Here is a 25,150-nt window from a genome sequence, read left to right as displayed (position 1 = left end):
ATGATCTCACACTTTAATCCACGTGTTATTGAGTGCTGTATCATCCCATGACAAAGGGGTAACACATACAGGGTGACATGCATAATGACAAGGTATAGATTGTAACAAAGTGTGGAGGACCAATTCCTCTCCCAACCACTCCACTATAATCTCTAAAGTGTATATCTCATACAGTCCTACACTCAAAGCTAAAAGATGATAACCCAATTCTATTCTCTGTGAGGACCCACACTCAAGGATTTCATTCCCGAGGGATGGGAGACCCAATCCCCTCTGTGAAAAAACAAATGGGAACTTTTATTACTTAAAGTGACTTTATTTATATAAATGTCCATCATCCTTGCCTGGGGTGTATCAGTACTATAATGTCCCGTTAACTGTGACATATGGCCATATACATGAAAATCCGATGTTTGTTGTTCCCACCCTACTATATGCACCACCAGTGATCCAGGTATAACTCCATTGTCCCTTTTGATCAGTGATCCAGGTATAACTCCATTGTCCCTTTTGATCAGCCAGGTGTTGTGCTGGTGCCACAGAGTTACTCGACTTTCTTGTTGCTGTGGCTCCTGTGTTGAGGCTCATAAGAGATAACAGTCCCAATAGAGATTACAGTTCTCCTCTCCACTTCCATCTTTGGTCCTGCAGCTTCTTCTCTGCAGCTCTTTCTGCCTTCTCCTCTTTTTCCATATGATGTCTTTGATGCCGCGGATCCTTGTGGTCAGCACCCACGGCTCACGTCCGTTTTCATCTGCAACAATAAGAGCACACCCCGGAACCCCACACCTCGACTGTCCCTGGACCTGCCCAATTTCCTTCCTTTGTTTTCCATAATAATCTATTAATTTTATCCTTTTTGTAGTTGTTGATGTTGTACTTTTGTGATAGACTGTGTCCTTTCAAATGTATGCCAAAAACGAATGGCTGGTGTTAGTTCATTGGCAGAAAATTGTAAATAATTGTATGTAAATACTGCTTTGTCTAATATACTTTGGGTAAAGCGACCTTTTATCCTACCCCATGACACTCCCTTTTCTTGTTATGCGGGAGACCGCTCAGGCAAGAGGTGAGGGAAAACTCACTCACAGTACAGAAGCAGAGGGGATGCTAAGCTTCGTTAATGGAGCACGGATAAAACCAGGACTCCCGAGTGTCCTCAACCTAAGCCCTGTCCATTGTCTGTGAATCCCAACGCCTAGATGAGTCATGGTCCCATTAATTCAACAGTTTGTATAGCAACGGGAGGCCAAGGGTGGTACTGTGCAAAAACATTTATCACTATTTTTCTCATAATTGTCCCTAAGCATGGAAGACACAAAAGCAGCAGTAGAATTATAGTGACTCCAATTATGACATTATATAACCAAGAGGGCAAAGTGGATAATTTAGATTGGATCCAATTTACAAAATCTTGTTGATGCATCATCAGATAATTGAAATTGTGTAGCCATAGCATTAAGGTCTTGAACTAATTTAGGCAATTCTTCAATTTGGTTAGCAACATTCGCTGCCAATAATGCTCCTCTTAAATGATCTCACACTTCAATCCAAGTGTTATTGAGTGCTGTATCATCCCATGACAAAGGGGTAACACATACAGGGTGACATGCATAATGACAAGGTATAGATTGTAACAAAGTGTGGAGGACCAATTCCTTCCCCGACCACTCTACTCTAATCTCTAAAGTGTATATCTCATACATTCCTACACTCAAAGCTAAAAGATGATAACCCAATTCTATTCTCTGTGAGGGCCCATACTCAAGGATTTCATTACCCAGGAAATACATCCCTTGGGAGACCCAATCACCCCTGTGAAAAAACAAATGGGAGCAGAATAAATAATAAAAGTGACTTTATTTATATAAGTGTCCATCATCTTTGCCTGGGGTGTATCAGTACTATAATGTCCCGTTAACTGTGACACATGGCCACATACATGAAAATCAGATGTTTGCTGTCCCCATCCTACCATATGCACCACCAGTGTTCCAGGTATAACTCCATTGTCCCTTTTGATCAGCCAGGTGTTGTGCTGGTGCCACAAAGTTACTCGACTTTCTTGTTGCTGTGGCTCCTGTGTTGAGGCTCATAAGAGATAACAATCCCAATAGAGATTACAGTTCTCCTCTCCATTTCCATCTCTGGTCCTGGCAGCTTCTTTTCTGCAGCTCTTTCTGCCTTCTCCTCTTTTTCTATATGATCTCTTTGATGCCGCAGATCCTTGTGGTCAGCACCCACGGCTCACGTCCATTTTCATCTGCAACAATAAGAGCACACCCCGGAACCACACACCTCGACTGTCCCTGGACCTGCCCAATTTCCTTCCTTTGTTTTCCATAATAATCTATTAATTTATCCTTTTTGTAGTTGTTGATGTTGTACTTCTGTGATAGACTGTGTCCTTTCAAATGTATGCCAAAAACGAATGGCTGGCGTTAGTTCATTGGCAGAAAATTATAAATAATTGTATGTAAATACTGCTTTGTCTAACATACTTTGGGTTAAGTGACCTTTTAGCCTACTCCATGACACTCCCTTTTCTTGTTACAAGGAGTGTTTTAAGGGTCCTATTAGCTCATTCAACTAGGGCCTGACCTGTGGGGTTATAAGGAATATCTGTCACATGAATGATGCCCAATTCAGAACAGAAGGACTGAAAACCTTTTGAGGAGTAGGAAGATCCATTATCCATCTTCATCTGCTGAGGCACACCAATAGAAGCAAAACAAGGATATAAGTGAGAAATAACATGTTTAAGTGCCTCTCCAGGTTGAAGAGTAGCTACTATAAAATTAGAGTGAGTGCTACAGTTACATGAACACACTGTGTTCTCCAGTGAGTAACATCCATTTGCCAGGTATCATTAGGCTTATCTCCTTTTGGATTGTAAGTAGGATCACATTTATGAGGGGCAAAAGGAATACATTTCAAACATTTCTTTACTTATCTCTGTAAATTCTTTACCACTAAATAAGCATACTGACTATCTGTAATAATATCAAAATGTGGGGAGATTTGTTGTAATACATATAAAATAACATAGAATTCATTTTTCTGGGTAGAGCCATAAGGAGTAGATAATACACGCCAAGGTTTCACTGAAGGTATATAAAAACTAGCTCTGTGATCTTTTGTAGCATCCGTAAAAATATTAGGGCCATCAACAGGAGTTACACTAATCACATGAGGAGAGATAGTTATGTCAAGTTGTTGATATAATTGGGCAACCTTTGGTAACTTATCGTTGGTAAGAGAGCAAAAAGGAATAGGAGCTCCAGAGACCTCCTCCACCCTTTTTTTTTACTTTCTAATAATAACCTTGCCACTTTGGTACATTCACCACTAGATGGAGCTCTTGGACTATTTATAAGCTTTATTTCTTTTACCCTGTTTCACTGCTTCAATTCTTTTACACACAACAACTTCATGGTTTCTTTCTCTTCTGGGGGTGTGGTCTGCTCGGTTTTTGTTTTGTCACTCACTAGGTGGGGGCCGCAATTCGTCTACCCCTGCCGTTTCCACCGCCTCTGCTTTTTTATTTTTAAAACGGCCCAAAGACAGATTTAATGGGTGATAGGTAAGCGTTCCATGCCAGGGACTCGAGATTCCGTGGAAGAAGGCGGAGCCACCAGCAGGGGCAGAGGCTTCCCTGTACTTTCGCTTTTTTGGCTGCTATTCTTACTCGAGCGTGGCTCTTCATCACCGAGCAAAGAATTACCAGTCTGCGCTTCCTCACTCACTAAGATGAGCGGAAGCATAGAGCCTCCGGGGAGGGCTGTTTTGATTAGATTGTAAAGGACATAAAAAGCTTTTGCGAGCCCACCACTGTCCCTGCTTTTAAATCTAGTCCTGTATGTTCTAACCAAGGAGAAGATGTCCAAAGTTTCTCTACAAATTGTCTATAAAGGTTTCTATTTGCTTGCATCCCCTGCCCCCTAAGTTATAAATTTGTCATGCATAAACTTCACTATCTCTGGGTTTTATGATAGAACCGACATTAATGGTCCCATCTGTCTAATCTCTTCCGACCTCCCACAAATTTTTTTCAATTTGTAGGGCTGTGGAAACTTCCTCCCAGGAAGCTCTGTCCAGCAGAATGTCCCTATTTGGGCCTCCACTTGTAAGGGTCCCTCTACTCACCAAGAGGGTCTCAATTAGACATTTTACCATCCTTCCGGTCCTTGGACGTCCCCGAAGTAGCTCCCTTCAGCTGCCGTCCTCGCCAAAGAGCACTCGGGACACCAGATGTTAGTGTGGTACTAGATGTTGCTAAGTACAGCAAGTGTTTATTAAGCACTCTACATCTTCTCTAATGGTGTCCCATCTTTCTAAAATCCTTCGACCTCCCACAAAATTTTCAATTTGTAGAGCCCGACCTCCCGCAAATTTTTCAATTTGTAGGCTGTAAGAACTTCGTCCCAGGGACCTCTGTCCAGCAGAATGTCCCTATTTGGGCCGCCATTGTAAGGGTCCCTCTACTCACCAAGAGGGTCTCAATTGGACTCCTTACCATCCTCCTGGTCCTTAGATGTCTCCGAAACAGCTTCCTGCAGCTGCTCTCCTCGCCAAAGAGCACTCGGGACACCAGATGTTACTAAGTACAGCAAACATTTATTATTACGCACTCTACATCTTCTCTAATGGCATCTGTACACAGTTACATTTCTTTATATATACCATCTCATTACATCATCTCATACCCAGCTTTCTTTGTTTTTTACCCCATCATGATACAGGTTACTCAATAACAAAATCATTAATCTTGGGGTAAACAAACTTTCACGACTGCCTTCCTGTTTTCCTCCTCTGCACACCTTGTTCCCCCCCTCCTCAGGCTATTTCCTGCTATACAGCTCCTTTTGCCACGTATACCTAAAATCATCTAACAGGTCAGAATATCATTCTGAAATCAAATATGATAAATTGGTGCATTTAGAAAAATACAGAAAACCTTGAACCTAAGGAGAATGATGACATCCACATTCAGAGAAACAGAGGACAAATGTCAATGGATATCTGTATATTTGTTTGGGATTACAGGTATCCATGTAGATAAATGTCTATATATACATAAGTATATGTAGGGGTGTGTGTGTGTGTGTGTGTGTGTGTGTGTGTGTGTGTGTGTGTGTGTGTGTGTGTGTGTGTGTGTGTGTGTGTGTCCTAGGATGAAAAGACTCCAGTGAAAAGTCATATCCCTGGTAGCAACCAGTGTCTAAGGTGGGTCGCAGGCAGGGATCCTGACAGGGTTCCATAGTTCCTATGTGGGCCCACATTTATTATAATCAATAATCAGAAGGCCACGGTAGGGATGCAAACTCTCAATGTTATTTTGTATAAACACTGCTTATCTAACTCCAATATTTAACATGCCTTCCTTTGAGTTCTTTCCTTTAAAAGTTCCTGTCTCTCCCTTTCTAGATAACTACTTCTGCTAACCAAGTTTGCCTGCTTTAGAGCTACATAAAGCTTTTTGTCCCTTGAGCTTGTGAATTCTTTCAAGATGACTCCCCACATTCAAAAGTTATTGTATCCTTGTGATTTGTATATGTGTGTGTGTGTGTGTGTGAGTGTATACAGGCATGTTTGTATTTATGCTTACATAAAGATATACATGTTAAACTCAGTCTCCTTGAGGGAGATTTGGTTGAGGGGAAGAAAAGGAGGAAAAGAATAAAGTAAAAAGTGCACAGCAAAGAACAAAAGAAAAGCTACAAGGAAGCAAAGAAAAGATGGGACAGTTCTGAATAAACTTTGTTCTATTTTTATGCACATTTTCTTGAAAAGAAAATTGTTACAAATTTTGAATCCTTTTTTATAGTCTTATACAAATGACAATGCCTTTATTCCTTTTTCCATTTCCATACTTTTGTGTGTATGGTATTATGCTTTAAATAAATGTTTTAAAAGAAAGGAAAAAAAAAAGGATTGAAAACACAGAAGCCTTTCAATTTGGATCAGAAGTCATCATGGTTAACTATGGAAAATATATTTTAGTACTATCAGAATTGACAAAATCATAGATTTCAAAGCAGCCCAAGTAAACACTGATGGGCACATGCAGAAAGAAGGAGAATATCTGCTATTACAAAAATTGACGGAAATGAAATTAACCCTAAAAGATTGCCATTGTCTCATTACCAATTTTGAAAAAACCTAGCTCAGTGGATAGAGCACCAGTCCTGGAGTCAGGAGGACCTGAGTTCAAATCTAGCCTCAGACTCTTAATACTTTCTAGTTGTGTGACCCTGGGCAAGTCACTGAAGCCAGATTGCCTCAGCCCAAAAAAAAAAAATACAATAAAAACAATAAAAAAAAAGTAAGGAAGAAAAAAAAATTCCTAGGCCTAAGGAAAAAAAAAAGTTCATATAAATCTCTCACTGGCAGAGAGGCTGTGGAATACATAAACTTAACATTGTATACTCTTTTCAGTTTGATAACTTGTTTTTTATAAAGCATATATGTGTAAGTACATGTATCTGAGCACATCTATGTATCTATGCATGTTTGACTGAATTTCAGGGAGCTGGCTCAGTGTTGAGAGTGTGGAAATAAATTTGAGAATGGCCACATTATAAAAAATATTTCAATAATTCTCCCCTCAAATTGTTGCAGTGATGAATTTCACTAAATTTTCTTTCATAGTTTTGAAACTAGTAAAGGTGATTTGTTTAAGTGATAATCCTTTTGGGAACAGTGACTATGTATATTATTATTTCCACTATTAACGAAAAACTTTAAAACAGTTTAAAATCACCCCCCCCCTTTCAGAATTCTTAATAGAGGGGAATGGCATGGTCTTTCATCATAAAAGATTTTGATGTGTTAGAATTCCCCCCAAAAGTGCCTTAAAGCCCCATGTATGAAGCCTTGATTTTAATGACTTTATCATCTCCTTTCTCAATATATGAAACAGTTTTCAGGAGAGGGCTTACAATTAGACTCTAAATAAAACTTGGTGGAACCCAAATTATAAATGTATCCTTGAACTGAACTCTCCTACCTTTTGAGTCCTTTAATGTTTTTCTCTCTTTTTCTATCGCCCCCAGAATATCTCTGGAAAACAAGAATAATAATGTATTTTATGGTATTTTGTATTATATTCATTTAAATGAACATAATACTGACAGATTTTTACCAGTTATTCTCTTGGGTCTCTCCTTTAACGATTTTGCCATTAATCACTATTTGTAATATTATGCCACAGTTCTCAGGTTCCCTAATTATCCTGACCAAGTCCTGACTCAGTTTCTTTGGGTCAAAGCTCAGTCCTGCAAAACCTCCCCTCCCTATCAGAACATTTGATAAGGATAAAAGATCTTATGTTTTAGAATATCAGAATGCCTCTCCCCATCCCAAGCTACAGGAATGTCTGATACCATCTCATCAAATGTCTCTCCCCATGTCCGGGGTGCCTCCCCTCTCCCCCTGATTATGTCATCTCATCTCTGGTGGCTCACCCCACCCTGACTTCCCTTTCCACTCTCAGCACCCTGACTAGGCCCCTGCCTCAGTCTACCCCCTGCATCTGAGCCACGTGTATATATGTCTTTGAGAACTCACATTATTTGCTGGATTCTTGGAGATGATAGTCTCATTCAGCCCTGGAACCAAACCATGGATCCATAGGATCCCAGTATATCTCTCCATTAAATAAATTATTAAATACTCTCTAATATCTATCTTGCTCAGTTTCTCCAGCATTACAGTAAAGTATTTGTCTTGTCATTCAAAATATATATATATATATATATATATATATATATATATATATATACATATATATACATCTTCACTTATTGGTAGTTACTAGTTACTAAAAGACTATATGTGCTTTTAATTTGGTTTTAATTTTTGTGCTCACATTAATTCAGAGAGGTATCCAGAATTTTCCATTTTCTTATATCAATCCATTTTAATTCCTAGTTTGTTTCTTTTTGATTGGGAATCTAGAATTTATTTAGTCAGTCTCCACTTATCAGGCATTTCATGCATGTCCACAAGAATGCTTTGAGAAATGTTCTTTGAACATAAACATAATCTCTTCTTTTGACTTGTTTGCACACTACACTCCATTTGTTTTATTCCAATAAGGTGAAGATAGAAACAGATGAGGTGCACATTGATTTCTGTAATTTCACAATACTGCTTTAGTGATTTGTAATGATAATCTACCATTCTAAAACCCCACCAATACTACATTAGTTTACCTTGTGCTAAACAGCTTTGTCCTTAGGGCATATTGGATATATTGTCTCCCCTCTTCGATATTTTTTAACTGTGGGAAAGAAACATTGTTAGATAAAGCAAAATATATTATTTTAAAAATGAATTTTAGCTAAAGTTTTGAGTTTGAAATCCTATCACTTCCTCACTTCTTTCCTTCCCCTTCTTCCTGAAATAGTAAGCGATCAGATTCAAATTACACTTGCGCAATAATGTAAACTATTTCCATTTTAGTCATTTTAGATAAGACTAAAATAAAAGAAAAAAAAATGAAAGAAAGAAAAACTGAAAAAGACCATGCTTCAGTCTATATTCAATCAAGATCAGTTCTTTCTCTGCAGGTAGATATTTTCATCATTTATCCTTTGGGATTATTTTGGTTTATTGGACTTGTTTGAAAATATTTGCTAAAAAAATGTTATTCAATTTGTTATTCAAAGTTTTTTTATCCAACAATATTCCTGTTTCAATGTACTACTACTTCCTGGAACTGTTCACTATTCAGGCCTTAGTATGTTTTCCTGACATTAACCTGCTTCTCATTTCTTAGGGCATAATACAGTAATATTTCATTACAAACATAGACCACAGCTTCTTTGGCTATTCTCCAATTGATGGGCTTTCCATTTGATTTCTAATTCTTATCTACCAAAAGAGCTGCTATAACTATTTTTGTACAGAGAGATCCTTTTCTAAACCTAAAAGTGTTATTGCTGGGTCAAAGAGGATGCAGGTTTGATATCCCTTTGGTTATTGTTCCAAATTGCTCTTCAGAAAGGTTGATTCAATTTACAACCCCATAACAGTACTTGTACTGTCCCATTTGTCCCACATCCCCTCCAACATCCAGCTATTTTTGCTCATATTAGCCACTCTCAGAAGTGTGAGGTGATACCTCAGAGTTGTTTGAATGTGCATTCCTCTGATCCTTAGTGATCAAGAATATTTTTGTATGATAATAATTTTGATTTCTTTGTCTGATCAGATATTTTGAACATTTATCAATTGAAGATGACATAGATAGCTTGACAATTTTTTATTTTGTAATGCTCTCAGTCGTTGGTTCTAAATTCTTCCCCTCTCCATCAATCTGCTCAATAAACTATTCTTTGATGTCTTAATTTGCAGGTGGTATGCCTCCTTATGAATAATTCACTTACTTCTTTGCCTGGCACAATATGATTCTTTGTCCACAGGCAAAACTTCTTTAGAAAGGCCTGCCAGGCCCTTTTACAGCTAAAACCCTGCCTGGCAGGCCTTGACTCTTTTTGAGTTTCTAATAAACAAAAGCTTATCAAAGTAAAGAGAACCTTATAAACAATAAAGAGAACTTTATCAAAACAAAGAGAAGTAAAAGGAAATTTTAATGAGAATTCAAGCCAACTTAAGAAATCATTAAAATGAGACTACTATGAACTTATATCACTGGAAAGGGTTTTCCTCTCTCTCCCCTCCCTCTGCAAAGATTTCTGAAGAAGCTAATAGACATTTTTTTCAGTAAGCTTCCATGGCAGAACCTATTAAAGTCCCAGACAGGAATTCCAAGAACTTCTTATAGGTGCAGTCCTAATAAGAAAGATAAGAAATTCAAAAACATTGAGGCTACAAATTTTACAGAGATTAAAGTGTATAAAAGAATAGAAGAGCTAATGTCCAACAGCCAAACTTAACAAGTACTACTGACATATCTGTGCAAATTTGTCTTTAATCTCTACATCTCAGTGAAGATAATTTTGCAAACTTTTAAGAGAGCAAGCATGACCAAAAGAGATGCCAATAGAAACTTTCTCCCCAAACTTTTTAAAAATTTTTTTCAATGCATTGAGAGTATTTTGGTTGATTATTTCCCCTCCCTTCTATCTCTTTTTTTCCTTTAAAATGTTATTTCTTATAAAGGGTGTGAGGATCCCTGTGAAGGAGGAGAAAAACAGAAGAAATTAGCATTTTCTTAAATCAAAAGCTCTCAGTCAAGTTTTTCTTTCTCTCTTGGGAAAAAAAGGGCAAACAAGTAGTGATAAGAGCACAAAACAGAGTGTGTAATATTGCTGTGTGAATAGAGAAAGGAATAAATACAAAGATATGGAAGAGGTGGAACTGACAAGATTTGGTAACTGGTATGTTACTATATAGGTATAAGGGGGAGAGCACTGAGAGTTATATATAAATCTGAATGCCAGGAGTTGGAAAAGGTAATTTTGATGTGTAGAGGATGAGATCCATGTGGATATATGAATTCATTAGTTTCGAAAGGTTATACTTGGTTCTACAGGTTTGGGCATTTTCTATACAGATTTTCATTCCTTGGCAGCAGAAAAGATCAGCAAGAAACAAGGTGTCAAGAGAATTTCAGGGGAAACAATACTCTGATTGACCTTGTTTATTGGTGTTTCAAATTGCCTAGGGTGAGAAGAGTGATTGTAAGGAATAATCCTGTTGGAGACAGTGAATATATATTCCTAGATCCACTTGCAAAAATTAGTATCATATTAAAGTATTGAAAAAGGACTTCTTCCCTAATTCCAAATACCTAAGAATAAGAATAATTGTGTCTGTGGCAGTTTTAATTTAAGTTATGAGAATCTCACACAATTCCTAGCAAGTTCCATGTTATAAACATTGTTTATATTTTTATCCTGACTGTATCCTAGAGTGTTTAGGAGAATACATTGAAGCCGACTCTAAACAAATCCTTAAAGAATACAAATGAGAAAAATCCCCAGGAATTGGACTCCCTTACCATGATGTTTCTGTCCTCATTTTTTGTCTTCATATTTCGTCTGTAAAATAAAAACACCAGAGTAGGTTTTTCAACTGAGAAGAGTACTCATTTGAATATTAAGGGTCTTATGTTTGTATCCCCACTTCTTTCACTGTTAAGGGTTGAGTAAATCAATATTACTGAATTCCATGCTTTGAAATCTATTACTGACAACTTTTTATTTTTCTCTTGTGTGTCTTAATAGTTTTTTGGTGTGAGTGGTTACTAAATTATTGCTTAAGTTTTATTATGGTTCTAATGGGGGGGGGGCGAGGTCATATTCATTCACAAAGATGTCTCTAGAATTTTCCTCAAATTCATTGAGTTTAGTTCATGATATTATTACTGTTTCTGTCACATATAGAATTTCTTCAGCCAGTTTCAACATGCCCGATTTTTCAGGTATCTCTAAGCTTTTGAAGTGACATAAGATTACAAAAAAGGCTATTTAAAAGTAGCTTCCCTTTTTTCATCTTTGTAGGCTATATTCCATTTAGTTTATTCTCATTAAAATGATGGCAGTACGAATTTCTGTAACTTTTGTAATTTGATTAGGAAGCTATTACAATTTCCAAAAGGATTCTAACATTCTAAAACCCATTGGGTGTTCATGAGTGTTCCTGGCTGTCCAGAGAGATACCCATTTATGAAGCATCAGCATTTAAATTTTCCAGATCATTAACAAATAAATTTTCTTTATTTTTCTTCTCTTTAGTGGAAGTTTTTATTTCCAAAGCTTCTCCTGTGTTCTCCCCTCAGGACAAGAAACCTTTTTTAGAATAGACAAGTAAAATAAATTTCTAATAAAAATCAAGTCAAAATTTGTGAAATCAATAAACTGAGAACACTCTGAATGAATACTCTGATGAATTATTCCCCTAGTCAGAATAAGGTTTTTGAAAGAGATAAGTCATTTCCTGCACAAACTGCTTCCAAGACAGACATGTGAAAGTATAATAAGGACTTTGAACCAACTTACAAAAATTTTAAGTAAGAAAGATCCATAAGATCAAAAGCATTCAATCTACTAATTTTATGGAGGGTAAACCTTCTAAGAAACTTAATAAACAGGAGTAAATTTGCAACAGTCCAGACTGACAAACTCAGAAAAGAAATTCTAATGACATATCTGAAGGAATATTTCTGTAATCTGCATCTCAATGAAGGCCATTTTTATCTTTACAGACTTGCAACAGAGCAAGCCAGAGCTTGCATAGGAGGTTTAAGAAGAGATTCTCTCCCCTCACCTTCTTGCAGAATTGCAGGTACAAGAGAGTTTTATATTGCGTATAATTTCAATGCTCTGTGGTAGCTAATGTTTTTCCCTTTTGCCTTTTCTATTTAGTGTTGTAAAGTATTTATAAAGCATGTGAGAAATCTATGCAGGTGAGAAAAAACACGGAGAAATATTGACAATCTTTTAAAGAAAAGTTATCAATAACAACATTATTTAGAAAAATATTATTTAAATACTCCTACCTAGAGGCAACAAGAGTGTAAACCAGGATAATTAATGTTCATATGAGCAAAGAGAAAGGAGTAAATGCCTAAGATGCTTCATGCATAACAACTAATATAATAATATATAAAAATGAGGGAGAAAGGGGAGTCAAAAATGACTCTGAACTCAAGGGCTGGGTGCCTGACCTGAAGACAGTGTCCTTAATGAAGGAACAGAAGGAGTGGAGAGAGAGATTTTATAGGGAGATAATTTGGATTTGTTGAAAATGAAATGAATGCTGGTTACTTAGATTTACAAATTTAAACTTCTTCTGCAGTGAGCTATTTATACACCCCAAAGGTATTGTGCCAAAGTTCCCTTTTGATGTCCTGACCTAGTTCCCCCATTCCCCATTGCCCTATTTAGTTATTCTGCCTCAGGTTATAACCTTTCCCTGTTAATGTTTGATGAGATAAAGGTCTACCTCAGTTGCTCTGCCCCAAGACACCAGGCTATAATCATTCCCTCTTAAGTGGTTTAGGTTATAGGCATTTCTTCTTAAGATTTGACAGGATAAAGTTTATGCCTTTTAGATGTCATTAGAATATACCCTCCATTGTGTCATCCTATGGGCCTCCCCCCCATTAGGTTACCCCTATCCAAGTACCTCCCCCATTATGTAATTGTTCTTGTCATCCTATAAAAAGCTTGCTCTCTGATTCTTAAGTGCTGGACTCTTTGAGATGATAGTCTCATCCAGCCCTGGGACCAAATATGGATCCACTAGTCCCAGTATCTCTCTCCATTTCATAAACTATTGGTCTCCAATCTCTGTCTTGCCCAATTTCTCCAGCATTACAACGGGACCTGATGATATTGAGGGGAAAAAGAATATAGTTGTTATAGGTGATGAATTGCTATTAGTCACTCAGTCTTATTCAGGGAGAAATGAAAGTTGATCCACCAGATAGAAATGGAAATGTTCTACATTACTCAGCAAAAGAGGTACCAGGAGAAAGTAGTATCAGGAAGAAAGAGGGTGGAGAAAATTGGTATACAGAAGGAAAAATCTACTTCATAAAAAGGAATCGAATGTCCAGGAACTAGAAAGACTGAGAAAAAGCCTAAGACTTGAAAATTAAAACATTATTATAATTTGAGCTATAAAAATTTATTTAAAAAAAAAATAATAAGTTTCCAAACTATTCCACCATTACTAAATGGTAAAGTACATCCAAAAAGAATAACAACAACAACAACAACAACAACAACAACAACAACAACAACAACAACGACAACGACAACAAAACAGTATCAATCAAAATTCTTTGGTAACAGTTATAAAAGGCAAAGAAAAGAAAGAAAAATGATTGGAAATGTCTGGATAACTAAGAGCTTAGAAGCAAGTAAACCCAAAAATCTATTATGCAAGTAATCTGAAATACTGGAAAAGTGGGAAAAGAATTCTATGCCCTAGAAAAATTGCAAAACAGGCACAAAGTAAGTTTAGAATAGCCTCATTACACAATTAACCAGGATAAATTCTGGACATACAACTAGATTTAGTATAAGAAAAGACTAATAAGTTCTCATTTAAAATAGGAGTTCTTTTCTGTAATATGATTTTGGGGGGTAGGGATGGGATATACTCTCAAAAACTGTAAAGGGCGAACTTAAAGAAAAAAAAAAGTCATTTAAATTACACTGAATACCAGCAAACTTTTATAAGAAACAAATCAATGCAGCTTAAAAGAGGAAAAACATTAGGAACACATTTTTATGATCATGCTGTCAATTACAAACACAATTATTCAGGATTTTTAAAGAATGAATATAATCTAAAAAGATTTAGTTCTTCCCTATCATCCTTTTGCCCACCCATACTGAATTATTCAATTACATTATAATCAAATGGCTTTCCAAAAAAGATTTAAATACCATTAAGGAAAAAAGGATACTACATCACGAATAAGAAGGGAAATGGCAATTAAACCAAATGGTTTTCATTTTATTCAGACCATATGGATAAATATAGTTAATCTATGAGAACAGATATGCTGGAGAGCTGTATGAAAATACATTGTTTACATATTATTGGAGGAGCTTTAAAAAGGTCTAATATTTAAAAAGAGATATAGAAAAAGGTCTAATACTTATTTTTAAAAAACTTCAATAATTATGGGAAAAAGATTATAAAAATGATCATGCCATTTGAATTATTGAGCCCACTATTGGGTACATAGGGTACAGATATATTAAGAGCAAGAGAAAAGTTGCACAAAAAGAGTTGTTTAAAAAAAAAAAAAAACTTTAGCTAAGAAAGTGGATGCATTTAGATAAAAGCTTGCCTGAACAATTCCTGGGAGACTGATATAGTGATATTATATTGAGATAGTCAAAAAGAATTAATTTTGTCTCAGCAACTTTGCTTAACTTTGAACATAGAATGAACTGAGAAAATATAGTCGATTACTTTTCAAAGAGTACCCATTGATTTAGAAAACAACTCAAGAACTATATGCAGAAGATACATAGAACATAAGTGCAAAACAATCTCAGAGGAAAAATATTAGTCATGCATTGAGTATGGATAAGGAAAACTCACTACCAAAGGACCTTTTCAGAAGATAGAATTAGAGTCTTGTAGAATGTAAAAATATGATGGAGGAGAATGGAGAGAGAAGACATTACAGTCAGAGAGAACAAAGGATTGACAATGCATGGAGTTGACATGGTAGCATTTGAGAAGAGCAAGAAGCCCTTGGGTTTCTGGATTTGGAAGGCAGTAGACATCATGTTGAAGAAAAGGCAGTAGACATGTAGGAAAATGAGAAAGGGCTAAGGCGGTGAGGGACTTCAAGGTTAGCATTATATACTTTATGGAGGAGATTCCAGATTCGAAAGAATAGGGCCAAACTATGGTCAGATCTGTTTTTTCAAATGATCATTATGGCAGGTTAGGGTAGAATTGAGTGGAGTGGAGAAAGCTTTTAGGAAGATAGAGACCTTTGCAATCAACTAGGCTTGAGATGGGGAAGAACTGAACCAATATGATAACAAGTGGAGAGGGAATAGAGAAATATAGCAGAATAGTTGTATTGCTAGAAATGAGAATATTTGAAGAGATTATTTGCATGGAGTGAGGATTCATTAAACTCATGGGAGCTGAGATGATTACAGGATTACAATGCAAGATTCTATGGAGGGAGAAGAGAAATTAGAAGAAGACAAAGCCTTGGGGAGCACAGCCATCCATGGTGAGTAGGGCATGGTCTGTATATAGATCCTTCTAAAGAAGACTCAAGAAGACTAACAAAACAAATTGGAGAAGTCCTAGGTAAAAGCCGGATCACCAAAACTTAAAGAGAGGAAGTCTATCCAAGAGATTAGTATGATCCATGGTGTCAAAAGTCATAGAGAAATCAAGAACAATAGAAACTGAAGAGGAAAAGGATTCTGGGAAGATTGTGGAGTAGCTCAGAAAATTCTAAGCTCTCCCAGTTTTCCCTACAAAAAAAGGGACAAAAATCTGCACTTCTAAGGTGAGAAAGAGCAGTGAAAAACAGAAACACAAATAGGGGCTGGGATGAACAGTGGTCCTCCTGGGACTTTAGGAGAAGATCTGAAGATACTAGGAAGAAGATTTCCCTTCTTTGAATTGTAAATACTTTCAAGGATAGTTCCACTTAAACAATAATTGGGGAGCCAGCCTTGGGGTAAATTGGGTAGGGATATAACCTCAGCCCCAACTACAAGAACTTTCACTTCCTAGACTGTGTGGAAAACTTTGAGACAATCTCTCCTGATAAGGAACAGGAGGCACACTTGTCCTACATAGACTTCACCCTGGGAGATAAAGAATTAGGACCTGCTAGATGAGTGCAGAAGCACTGAGATAAAACGGCTGCTGGCTGCAGGCATTTTCAGGTGGGTGGAGATGTTAGTTTAGCGTTTCAGGCTAGAGGTGAGAACAGAAGGGAAGACCTGAAACAGGAAGATATTCCCCCCTCCTAAAAAAAGGATAAGAGATGCTCTTATTTCAAAAGATCAAAACAAACAAAGGAGAAAGAACCCATTCATAGAAAGGGATATCTAAATAGGAAAGACCCAAGTTTATCTTCAGTACAGGTTGTTGAAGTTTAATAATAAAAATAATAATAATAATAAAAAGCTCTACTTCCCCAAGTAATGTCAAATGCTCACATCCCCATGAGGAATTCATATAAGATCCCAAAGAATACTTTAAAAAGCAAATGAGAGGAATTGAGGATAAACTAAAATATATGCATAAAATATAAAAAAGAATTTAAGAAAAACAAGATTATGAAACAAAATTCAAACAAATAGAAAAGGAGACCCACACTCTTAATAACTCTTTGAAAAAATAGAACTGAGCAAGAAGAAGCCATGAAAGTAATGAGACCAAGGAAAAAGAAAACAAAATATAAAGAATGAAAATGTGAGACATCTCATAAGAAAAACAACACATATGGAGAACACATGAAGAAAGATAAGAATAATTGAACTACCTGAAAGATAGTATATTAAAAAGAAATCTTCATACAATACTACAAGAAACAAAGAAAATTATCCTGAAGTGTTAGAACAAGAGAGGATAATAGAAATTGTGTATGGGGGGGGGGGGAGTGACAAGTCCATTAATCACCTACTGAACAAAATCACATGAAAAAAAAAAAAGCACTACAGGAACATCATTGCTACATTTCAAAACACCCAGATCTATTAGAAAATTATATAAAAAATAACAAAATTGCTGCAAGAAAATTCAAATATGCAGAAACCCCAATTAAAATCACCCAGAACCTATCAGCAACTACAAGAAATGTTCAAAGGTCTTAGAATGCAATTTCTCAAAAAATCAAAAGAATTAAGGTTGAAGCAAAAATATTGTGTCCAGCAAAATTCATGATAATTTGATAGAAGAAAAAATAAAAGCAGTCAACAAACTTTCACATATTCAGTCTTCTTTTGGAAAAAGAGGAGTGTGAATTTAACAGAAATTTTGACATTCATGAAATGTAAAGTAAATATAAAATAATGGAAATAACTTAATTAGGACAATTTTTAAAATTTTATACACAGAAATTTAAACCACATCTCAGATTGTTGTTATTGAGTAGTTCAAGGGGAGCTTGATGTATGATGAGTGAGTATGATGTGACTTTAAAAAGCAAAATCATGTAGGAAAAGGTTAAAACAATTGTAATGCCAGAGAAACTGAGGCAGGAGAGAGATTCAAGAGTTTTTAATATTTTATTAATGGGACAATAAATTGACTGGACAGGACTCTCATCTCAAATTATCCAGTCAGACAGAGATAAAGATATACTGGGAGCAAGGAATCCATGTTGGTCCCAGGGCTGGAGGAGTCCAGCATCCACCCCCCATCCGCCATCCTCCAGCAATGAATGGAGGAACCCCAACTTCTTAAATATCTTTTCTCTGAACAAAGAAAGGGGTGAGAAGCGCGGGAAAATTGTCAGGATGGAAGAGGCCATAAATCCCAAAAAACCCAGAGACAGGATGTCTGAATACACAGAGATAAAGATGTCAGTGAAATATCTTGGAATATTTTAGAGGGATATAATAAATTCTTGAGGACAGAAAAGAATCAGGAGGTCTACTCTTTTGTTTATCTTGCTTGGGCTAACAATTTATAACCTTAGAGTAATTGGTCCTCAGTTTTAATGGACCAGAGGGAGATTTACAGCTTAGGGGAGTAATTAGGGAGACTGAGATAAGGGAAACTTGTACAAGGAAACTGAGTCAGGACAGTTAAAGAGAATTGTGGCATAACACAATAATTATATCATATAATGTGATGCAAGAGCAAGACCTGATATAGTGGAATTAGCTATGGGAGAGAAGGGTCAGCAAGTCAGAAATTCTATTCACAATGAGAATGAGTTAAAGAGAAAACAGGTCGAAGGGTAAAAAAAAATCTTCAGAATTTATTAAATCAGGGGGAGGAAATAGGAAAAGGTGGTATATGGAAGGTGTGTAAGAGAAATGGGATAAGATGTGTACATTAATGTTAATGGGATAAAGATCAAGATAGAGGATGATGACAGACAAAGGAGGCATCCTTTGCATCTGAGTGGACTTGGGGAAGGATGTCAAGTAATAGCAAGCTAAATTAACAAAAAATGTAGGAGAGTCCACAGGCATAGGAAATTAGAGATAGCCACAAACAGAAGGATCAGGAACAGAATTTCTTAGAAAAACAATCAAGAATAGTAATCACTGATTTAAGACAAAGTGAAAGTTAAAATAGATTGGTTCAAAAAAGAAAAAGAGGAACTACATTATCTTGCCAGCCACATTATTATTTTATATTATCCAAAACAATTAAATAGTTTATGGTCCAAATATCATTGTGAAGTAGAATATGATTAAGTTGGTGAATTTACAAAAATAATTGTCATCCATCTTCAGAGAAACAGAGGACAAACCTGAATGAATATTTGTATATTTGTGTGTGATTAAAAGTATCCATGTGTATATGTGCTTATGTATATGTTTATGTATATAAATTGATATACTGGGAGGGACAGATCCCAGCAAAAGGTCCTATCCCTGGTAGCAACTACATGTCTAGGTGGGCCCCAGGCAGGTATACTGACAGAATTCCATAGTAAGCCCTTGTTGCATTTTTTGAGCTGATAAGATATTTTGTACAAAGAGAGCTATCTTGAACTGATGCTCAGAGTTATATATTATAACTCATGCCCAACAAGATATAAGCAAGTAAAGATAAAATAGGAAAAAAGGTTAGAATAAATGGTATTATATTTATTTTCTTGAAAAGGAAATTGTTTTTATGTATGTTGAATCCTTTCTTATAGTCTTGTGCAAATAATGATGCCTTTTTTTCTTTTTCTCCATTACGTTTATTTCTCTTCTGTATTATATTTAAAAAAAAAAATTACTGAGAACAAAAGCTTTTAGATCAGCAGTAATCACAGGTAACTTTGGAAAGTATATTTTAGTACTATCAGAAATAACAATCATAGATTTCAGAGCAGCCTAAGTAAACATTGTTGAACAGATGCAGAGAGAAATAAAGAGAATATTTGCTATACCAAAAATGAATGGAAATGAAAACAACACTGCAAGATTTTCATCCTCTCATTACCTGTTTTGAAAAATCTTATCTTAGATCTAAGAAAAAGTAATGAATCTCTAATTTGAAGAGAGAGCTATGGAATACAGAAACTTAACATTATATATTCTTTTCAGTTTCAATTATATTGGTAAGTTTGGACATGCTGTTGTTTCTATAAAGAATATATGCATTATGTGTATCGATGCAAGTCTATGTGTGTCTATTTATTGTATCTTTGAATTAAAGGGAGTTGGCTCAGTGGTGAGAGTGTGGAAATAAATTTGAGAATGGCCAAGTTTTGAATATATGTTATTTCAATAATTTTCCCCTCTAATAAATTAGTGATGAATTTCACTAGTTTTTTTTTTTTTCATATTGTTGAAACTAGTAAAGATTTGTTTAAGTAATAATCTTTTGGGGAACAGTGACTGTGTATAGTATTATTTCCACTATAAAAGAAATGATTTTAAATTTTTTCCCCTAATTTAAAAGAGGGAATAGCATTGCCTTTCATCATAAAAGGTTTTTATGTTTTAGAATTCCCATTAAAAGTGCCTTCAGTCTCCTTTGTTTTATGACTTCATCATCTCCTTTCTCACTATGTGAAACAGTCTTCCAAAGAGAGCACACAAATAGGTTTTGAATAAAACTTTGTGGGTTCCAAATTATAAATGTATCCTTGAATTCAATTCTACAACCTTGGGATTTGTCCCTTTACTTTTATCCCATGATTTATTTTTTTTTCCCCAAGTCTATTGTTTTCCTTTTTAATTTTGCATAGAACTTCTCTGGAAAGCAAAATCAATAATGTGTTTTAAGATACTTTGCATTATATTCATTGAAATGAATATAATATAGACAGATTTTTTATCAGTTTTTATTTTGTGTGTCCCCTTTAATGTTATTTTCCATTGATCTCTATTTGTATATTTCTCCTGTCATTCAAAATGTTTACTTTCCCTTATTGGTGGTTACTAAATGAGTGTATATGCTTTTATTTTGGTTTTATTTTTTGTGCTCAAATTAATTCAGAGAGCTGTCCAAAAGTTTCCATTGTCTTATACCAAACAATATTAATTCTTGGTTTTATTCTTTTTGATTGGTAATCTAGAATTTCGTCAGCCAGTCTCAACTTGTCAGGCATTACAGGCATCTCTAAAAGAATACTTTGAAAAATGTTCTTTGAACATAAATGTTATCTCTTCCTTTGATCTGTTTGCACACTATATTCCATTTGTTATTTCCCAATAAAGTGAGGACAAAAACAGATGAGGGGTACACTTATTTCTATAATTTCACTAGGATACTGCCTTGGTGATTTGTAATGTGAGTCTACCATTCTGAAACCCTACTAACAGTACATTAATTTACCTGGCACTGAAGATATTTGCTGCTGTTGCAACTCTAATATATGCGATCTCTTCTTGGAAATTTCTTTGCTGTGGGGAAGAAACATTTTTTTAAAGATTTTTTTCTTTAATGTTTTGAGTTCTAAATCCTATCATTTCCTCATTTCTTCCCCTTCCCTTCTGCCAAAATTGCATTCAGTAAGCAAACAAATTATATTGTGCAATAATGTAAAACATTTCCATATTAGTCATTTTCAGACAAGAAGGTTCAAATAAAAGAAAAACTGAAAGAACAAAAAAAAGTGAAAAATAATATGCTTCAGTCAGTATTCAATCAAGATCAGTCTTTTCTCTGCAGGCAGATAGTGTTCATCATTGTTTTGATTTGTTGGAGTACATATATATAATTACCATTCACAGTTTTTCATCCAACAATATTATGTTATTTTGTACTACATCTTTCTGGTTTGGTTCACTTCATTATGTATCAATTCATGTCTTTCCATATTTTCCTGAAATTAACCCACTTCACATTTCTTTGGGCACAATACCATAATATCCATTACAAATATGCATCACAGCTTCTTTGGCCATTCTCCAATTGAAAAGTATCCCCTTGATTTCTCATTCTTAGCCACCAAAAGGCTTAGTATAAATATAGTTGTACAAAGAGAACCTTTTCTTTCTTTCTTTCTTTCTTTTTTTTTTTTTTTTTTTGGATTTCTTTGGAAGATTATACTTCATAGTGCTGGGTGAAAGAGGACACAGTTTGATAGCACTTTAGGTATGGCTCCACATTAAACTCTGAATGGTTGATTTAGTTTACAACAGTAGAGTAGTATCCCACTTTTTCCACTTCCCCTCCAATATCTAATATTTTTTTGGACATTTTAGCCACTCTCAGAGGTGTCAAAGTAGTATCTCAGAGTTGTTTTAATCTGCATTTCTTTGATCATTAGTGATTTGAGATAGTTTTCATTATGATAAGTAACTTTGATTTCTTTGTCTGAAAATTGCTGGTTCATATACTTTTTTTTTTTTTTTTATAATAAATTTTATTTTATTTAATAATAACTTCGCATTGACAGAATCCATGCCAGGATAATTTCTACACGACATTATCCCTTGCAATCACTTATGTTTCGTTTTTTCCCCCTCCCTCCCTCCTCCCCCCCCCCAGGATGGCAAGCAGTCCTATATATGCTAAACATGTTGCAGTATATCCTAGATACAATACATATTTGCAGAACCAAATAGTTCTCTTGTTGCACAGGGAGAATTGGATTCGGAAGGTAAAAATAACTCGGGAAGAAAATCAAAAATGCAAATAGTTCACATTCATTTCCCAGTATTCCTTCTTTGGGTGTAGCTGTTTCTGTCCATCATTTCTCCAATGAAACTCAGTTAAGTCTCTTTGTCAGAGAAATCCACTTCCATCAGAATACATCCTCATACAATATCGTTGTCGAAGTGTATAATGATCTCCTGGTTCTGCTCATCTCACTTAGCATCAGTCCATGTAGGTCTCTCCAAGCCTCTCTGTATTCATCCTGCTGGTCATTCCTTACAGAGCAATAATATTCCATAACATTCATATACCACAATTTACCCAGCCATTCTCCAATTGATGGGCATCCATTCATTTTCCAGTTTCTAGCCACTACAAACAGGGCTGCTACAAACATTTTGGCACATACAGGTCCCCTTCCCTTTTTTAGTATCTCTTTGGGGTATAAGCCCAATAGAAACACTGTTGGATCAAAGGGTATGCACAGTTTGATAACTTTTTGGGCATAATTCCAGATCGCTCTCCAGAATGGCTGGATTCGTTCACAACTCCACCAACAATGCATCAATGTCCCCGTTTTCCCGCATCCCCTCCAACATTCATCATTGTTTTTTCCTGTCATCTTAGCCAATCTGACAGGAGTGTAGTGATATCTCAGAGTTGTCTTAATTTGCATTTCTCTGATCAATAGTGATTTGGAACACTCTTTCATGTGAGTGGTAATAGTTTCAATTTCTTCATCTGAAAATTGTCTGTTCATATCCTTTGACCATTTATCAATTGGAGAATGGCTTGATTTTTTATAAATTTGAGTCAGTTCTCTATATATTTTGGAAATGAGGCCTTTATCAGAACCTTTAATTGTAAAGATGTTTTCCCAGTTAGTTACTTCCCTACTAATCTTGTTTGCATTCGTTCTGTTTGTACAAAGGCTTTTTAATTTGATATAATCAAAATTTTCTATTTTGTGATTGGTAATGGTCTCTAGTTCATCTTTGGTCACAAATTTCTTTCTCCTCCACAAGTCTGAGAGATAAACTATCCTATGTTCCTCTAATTTATTTATAATCTCGTTCTTTATGCCTAGGTCATGGACCCATTTTGATCTTATCTTGGTATGTGGTGTTAAGTGTGGGTCCTTGCCTAATTTCTGCTATACTAATTTCCAGTTATCCCAGCAGTTTTTATCAAATAATGAAATCTTATCCCAAAATTTAGAATCTTTGGGTTTGTCAAACACTAGATTGCTATAGTTGACTATTCTGTCTTGTGAACCTAACCTTTTCCACTGATCAACTAATCTATTTCTAAGCCAATACCAGATGGTTTTGGTGACTGCTGCTTTATAATATAATTTTAGATCAGGTACAGCTAGACCACCTTCATTTGATTTTTTTTTCATTAATTCCCTTGAGATTCTCGACTTTTTATTGTTCCATATGAATTTTGTTGTTATTTTTTCTAAATCATTAAAATATTTTCTTGGAAGTCTGATTGGTATAGCACTAAATAAATAGATTAGTTTAGGGAGTATTGTCATCTTTATTATATTTGCTCGGCCTATCCAAGAGCACTTAATATTTTTCCAATTATTTAAGTCTGACTTTATTTGTGTGAAAACTTTTTTGTAATTTTGCTCATATAATTCCTGACTTTCCTTTGGTAGGTAGATTCCCAAATATTTTATGCTATCAACAGTTATTTTGAATGGAATTTCTCTTTGTATCTCTTGCTCTTGGATTTTGTTGGTGGTGTATAAGAATGCTGAGGATTTATGGGGATTTATTTTGTATCCTGCTACTTTGCTAAAATTATGAATTATTTCTAATAGCTTTTTAGTAGAATCTCTGGGGTTTTCTAGGTATACCATCATATCATCTGCAAAGAGTGATAGTTTGGTTTCCTCATTGCCTACTCTAATTCCTTTAATCTCTTTCTCGACTCTTATTGCAGAGGCCAGTGTTTCTAATACAATATTGAATAATAATGGTGATAGTGGGCAACCTTGCTTCACTCCAGATCTTACCGGGAAAGGTTCCAGTTTTTCCCCATTGCATATGATGCTTACTGAAGGTTTAAAATATATGCTCCTAACTATTTTAAGGAAAAGTCCTTTTATTCCTATGCTCTCAAGTGTTTTTATTAGGAATGGCTGTTGGATTTTATCAAATGCTTTTTCTGCATCTATTGAAATGATCATATGGTTTTTGTTTGGTTGGTTGTTGATATAGTCAATTATGTTAATAGTTTTCCTAATATTGAACCAGCCCTGCATTCCTGGTATAAATCCTACTTGGTCATAGTGTATTATCCTGGGGATGATTTTCTGTAATCTTTTTGCTAATATTTTATTTAAGATTTTAGCATCAATATTCATTAGGGAGATTGGTCTATAATTTTCTTTCTCTGTTTTCAGCCTACCTGGTTTAGGTATCAGTACCATATCTGTGTCATAAAAGGAGTTTGGTAGGACTCCTTCAATCCCTACTTCTTCAAATAGTTTATTTAGCATTGGAGTTAATTGATCTTTAAATGTTTGATAGAATTCAGATGTAAATCCATCTGGTCCTGGGGTTTTTTTCTTAGGGAGTTGATTGATAGTTTGTTCTATTTCTTTTTCTGAGATAGGAGTGTTTAGGATATTTACTTCTTCCTCTGTTAGTTTAGGTAAGCTATATTTTTGGAGGTATTCTTCTATTTCATTTAAGTTGTCGAATTTATTGGCGTAAAGTTGGGCAAAGTAACTCCTAATTATTGCTCTAATTTCCTCTTCGTTAGTGGTGAGTTCTCCCTTTTCATTTTTAAGACTAACAATTTGATTTTCCTCTTTCCTTTTTTTAATCAGATTTACTAAGGGTTTGTCTATTTTGTTGCTTTTTTCATAGAACCAACTCTTAGTTTTATTAATCAATTCAATAGTTTTTTTACTTTCAATTTTATTGATCTCTCCTTTTAT

General features: G+C 35.4%; 1 protein-coding gene and 1 long non-coding RNA gene across 3 annotated transcripts in view; both read right to left on the bottom strand.

Annotated features, from left to right (window-relative positions):
* Positions 1-25,150, bottom strand: part of LOC127554392 (uncharacterized) — an 804,883-nt gene that overhangs the window by 730,056 nt on the left and 49,677 nt on the right. For both annotated transcript variants that reach the window (XM_051985844.1, XM_051985842.1), the window contains exons 7-8: positions 20,929-20,996; positions 10,970-11,009 (exon numbers count right to left, since the gene is read on the bottom strand). In XM_051985844.1, coding sequence (XP_051841804.1) covers positions 10,970-11,009; positions 20,929-20,996 — 108 coding nt within the window. The remainder of the gene's footprint in view (positions 1-10,969; positions 11,010-20,928; positions 20,997-25,150) is intronic.
* On the bottom strand, positions 1,842-8,730 carry LOC127554399 (uncharacterized). The gene is made up of 4 exons (XR_007951970.1): positions 8,217-8,730; positions 7,010-7,062; positions 4,517-4,600; positions 1,842-4,275 (listed from the first exon to the last, which is right to left on the bottom strand). It is a non-coding gene; the product is annotated as an uncharacterized LOC127554399 (long non-coding RNA).

Source organism: Antechinus flavipes, chromosome 3 (assembly GCF_016432865.1).
Source record: "Antechinus flavipes isolate AdamAnt ecotype Samford, QLD, Australia chromosome 3, AdamAnt_v2, whole genome shotgun sequence".
Lineage (NCBI taxonomy): Eukaryota > Metazoa > Chordata > Mammalia > Dasyuromorphia > Dasyuridae > Antechinus > Antechinus flavipes.
Note: the sequence above shows the minus strand (reverse complement) of the source record. Positions and strands in the feature narration are given on the sequence as shown.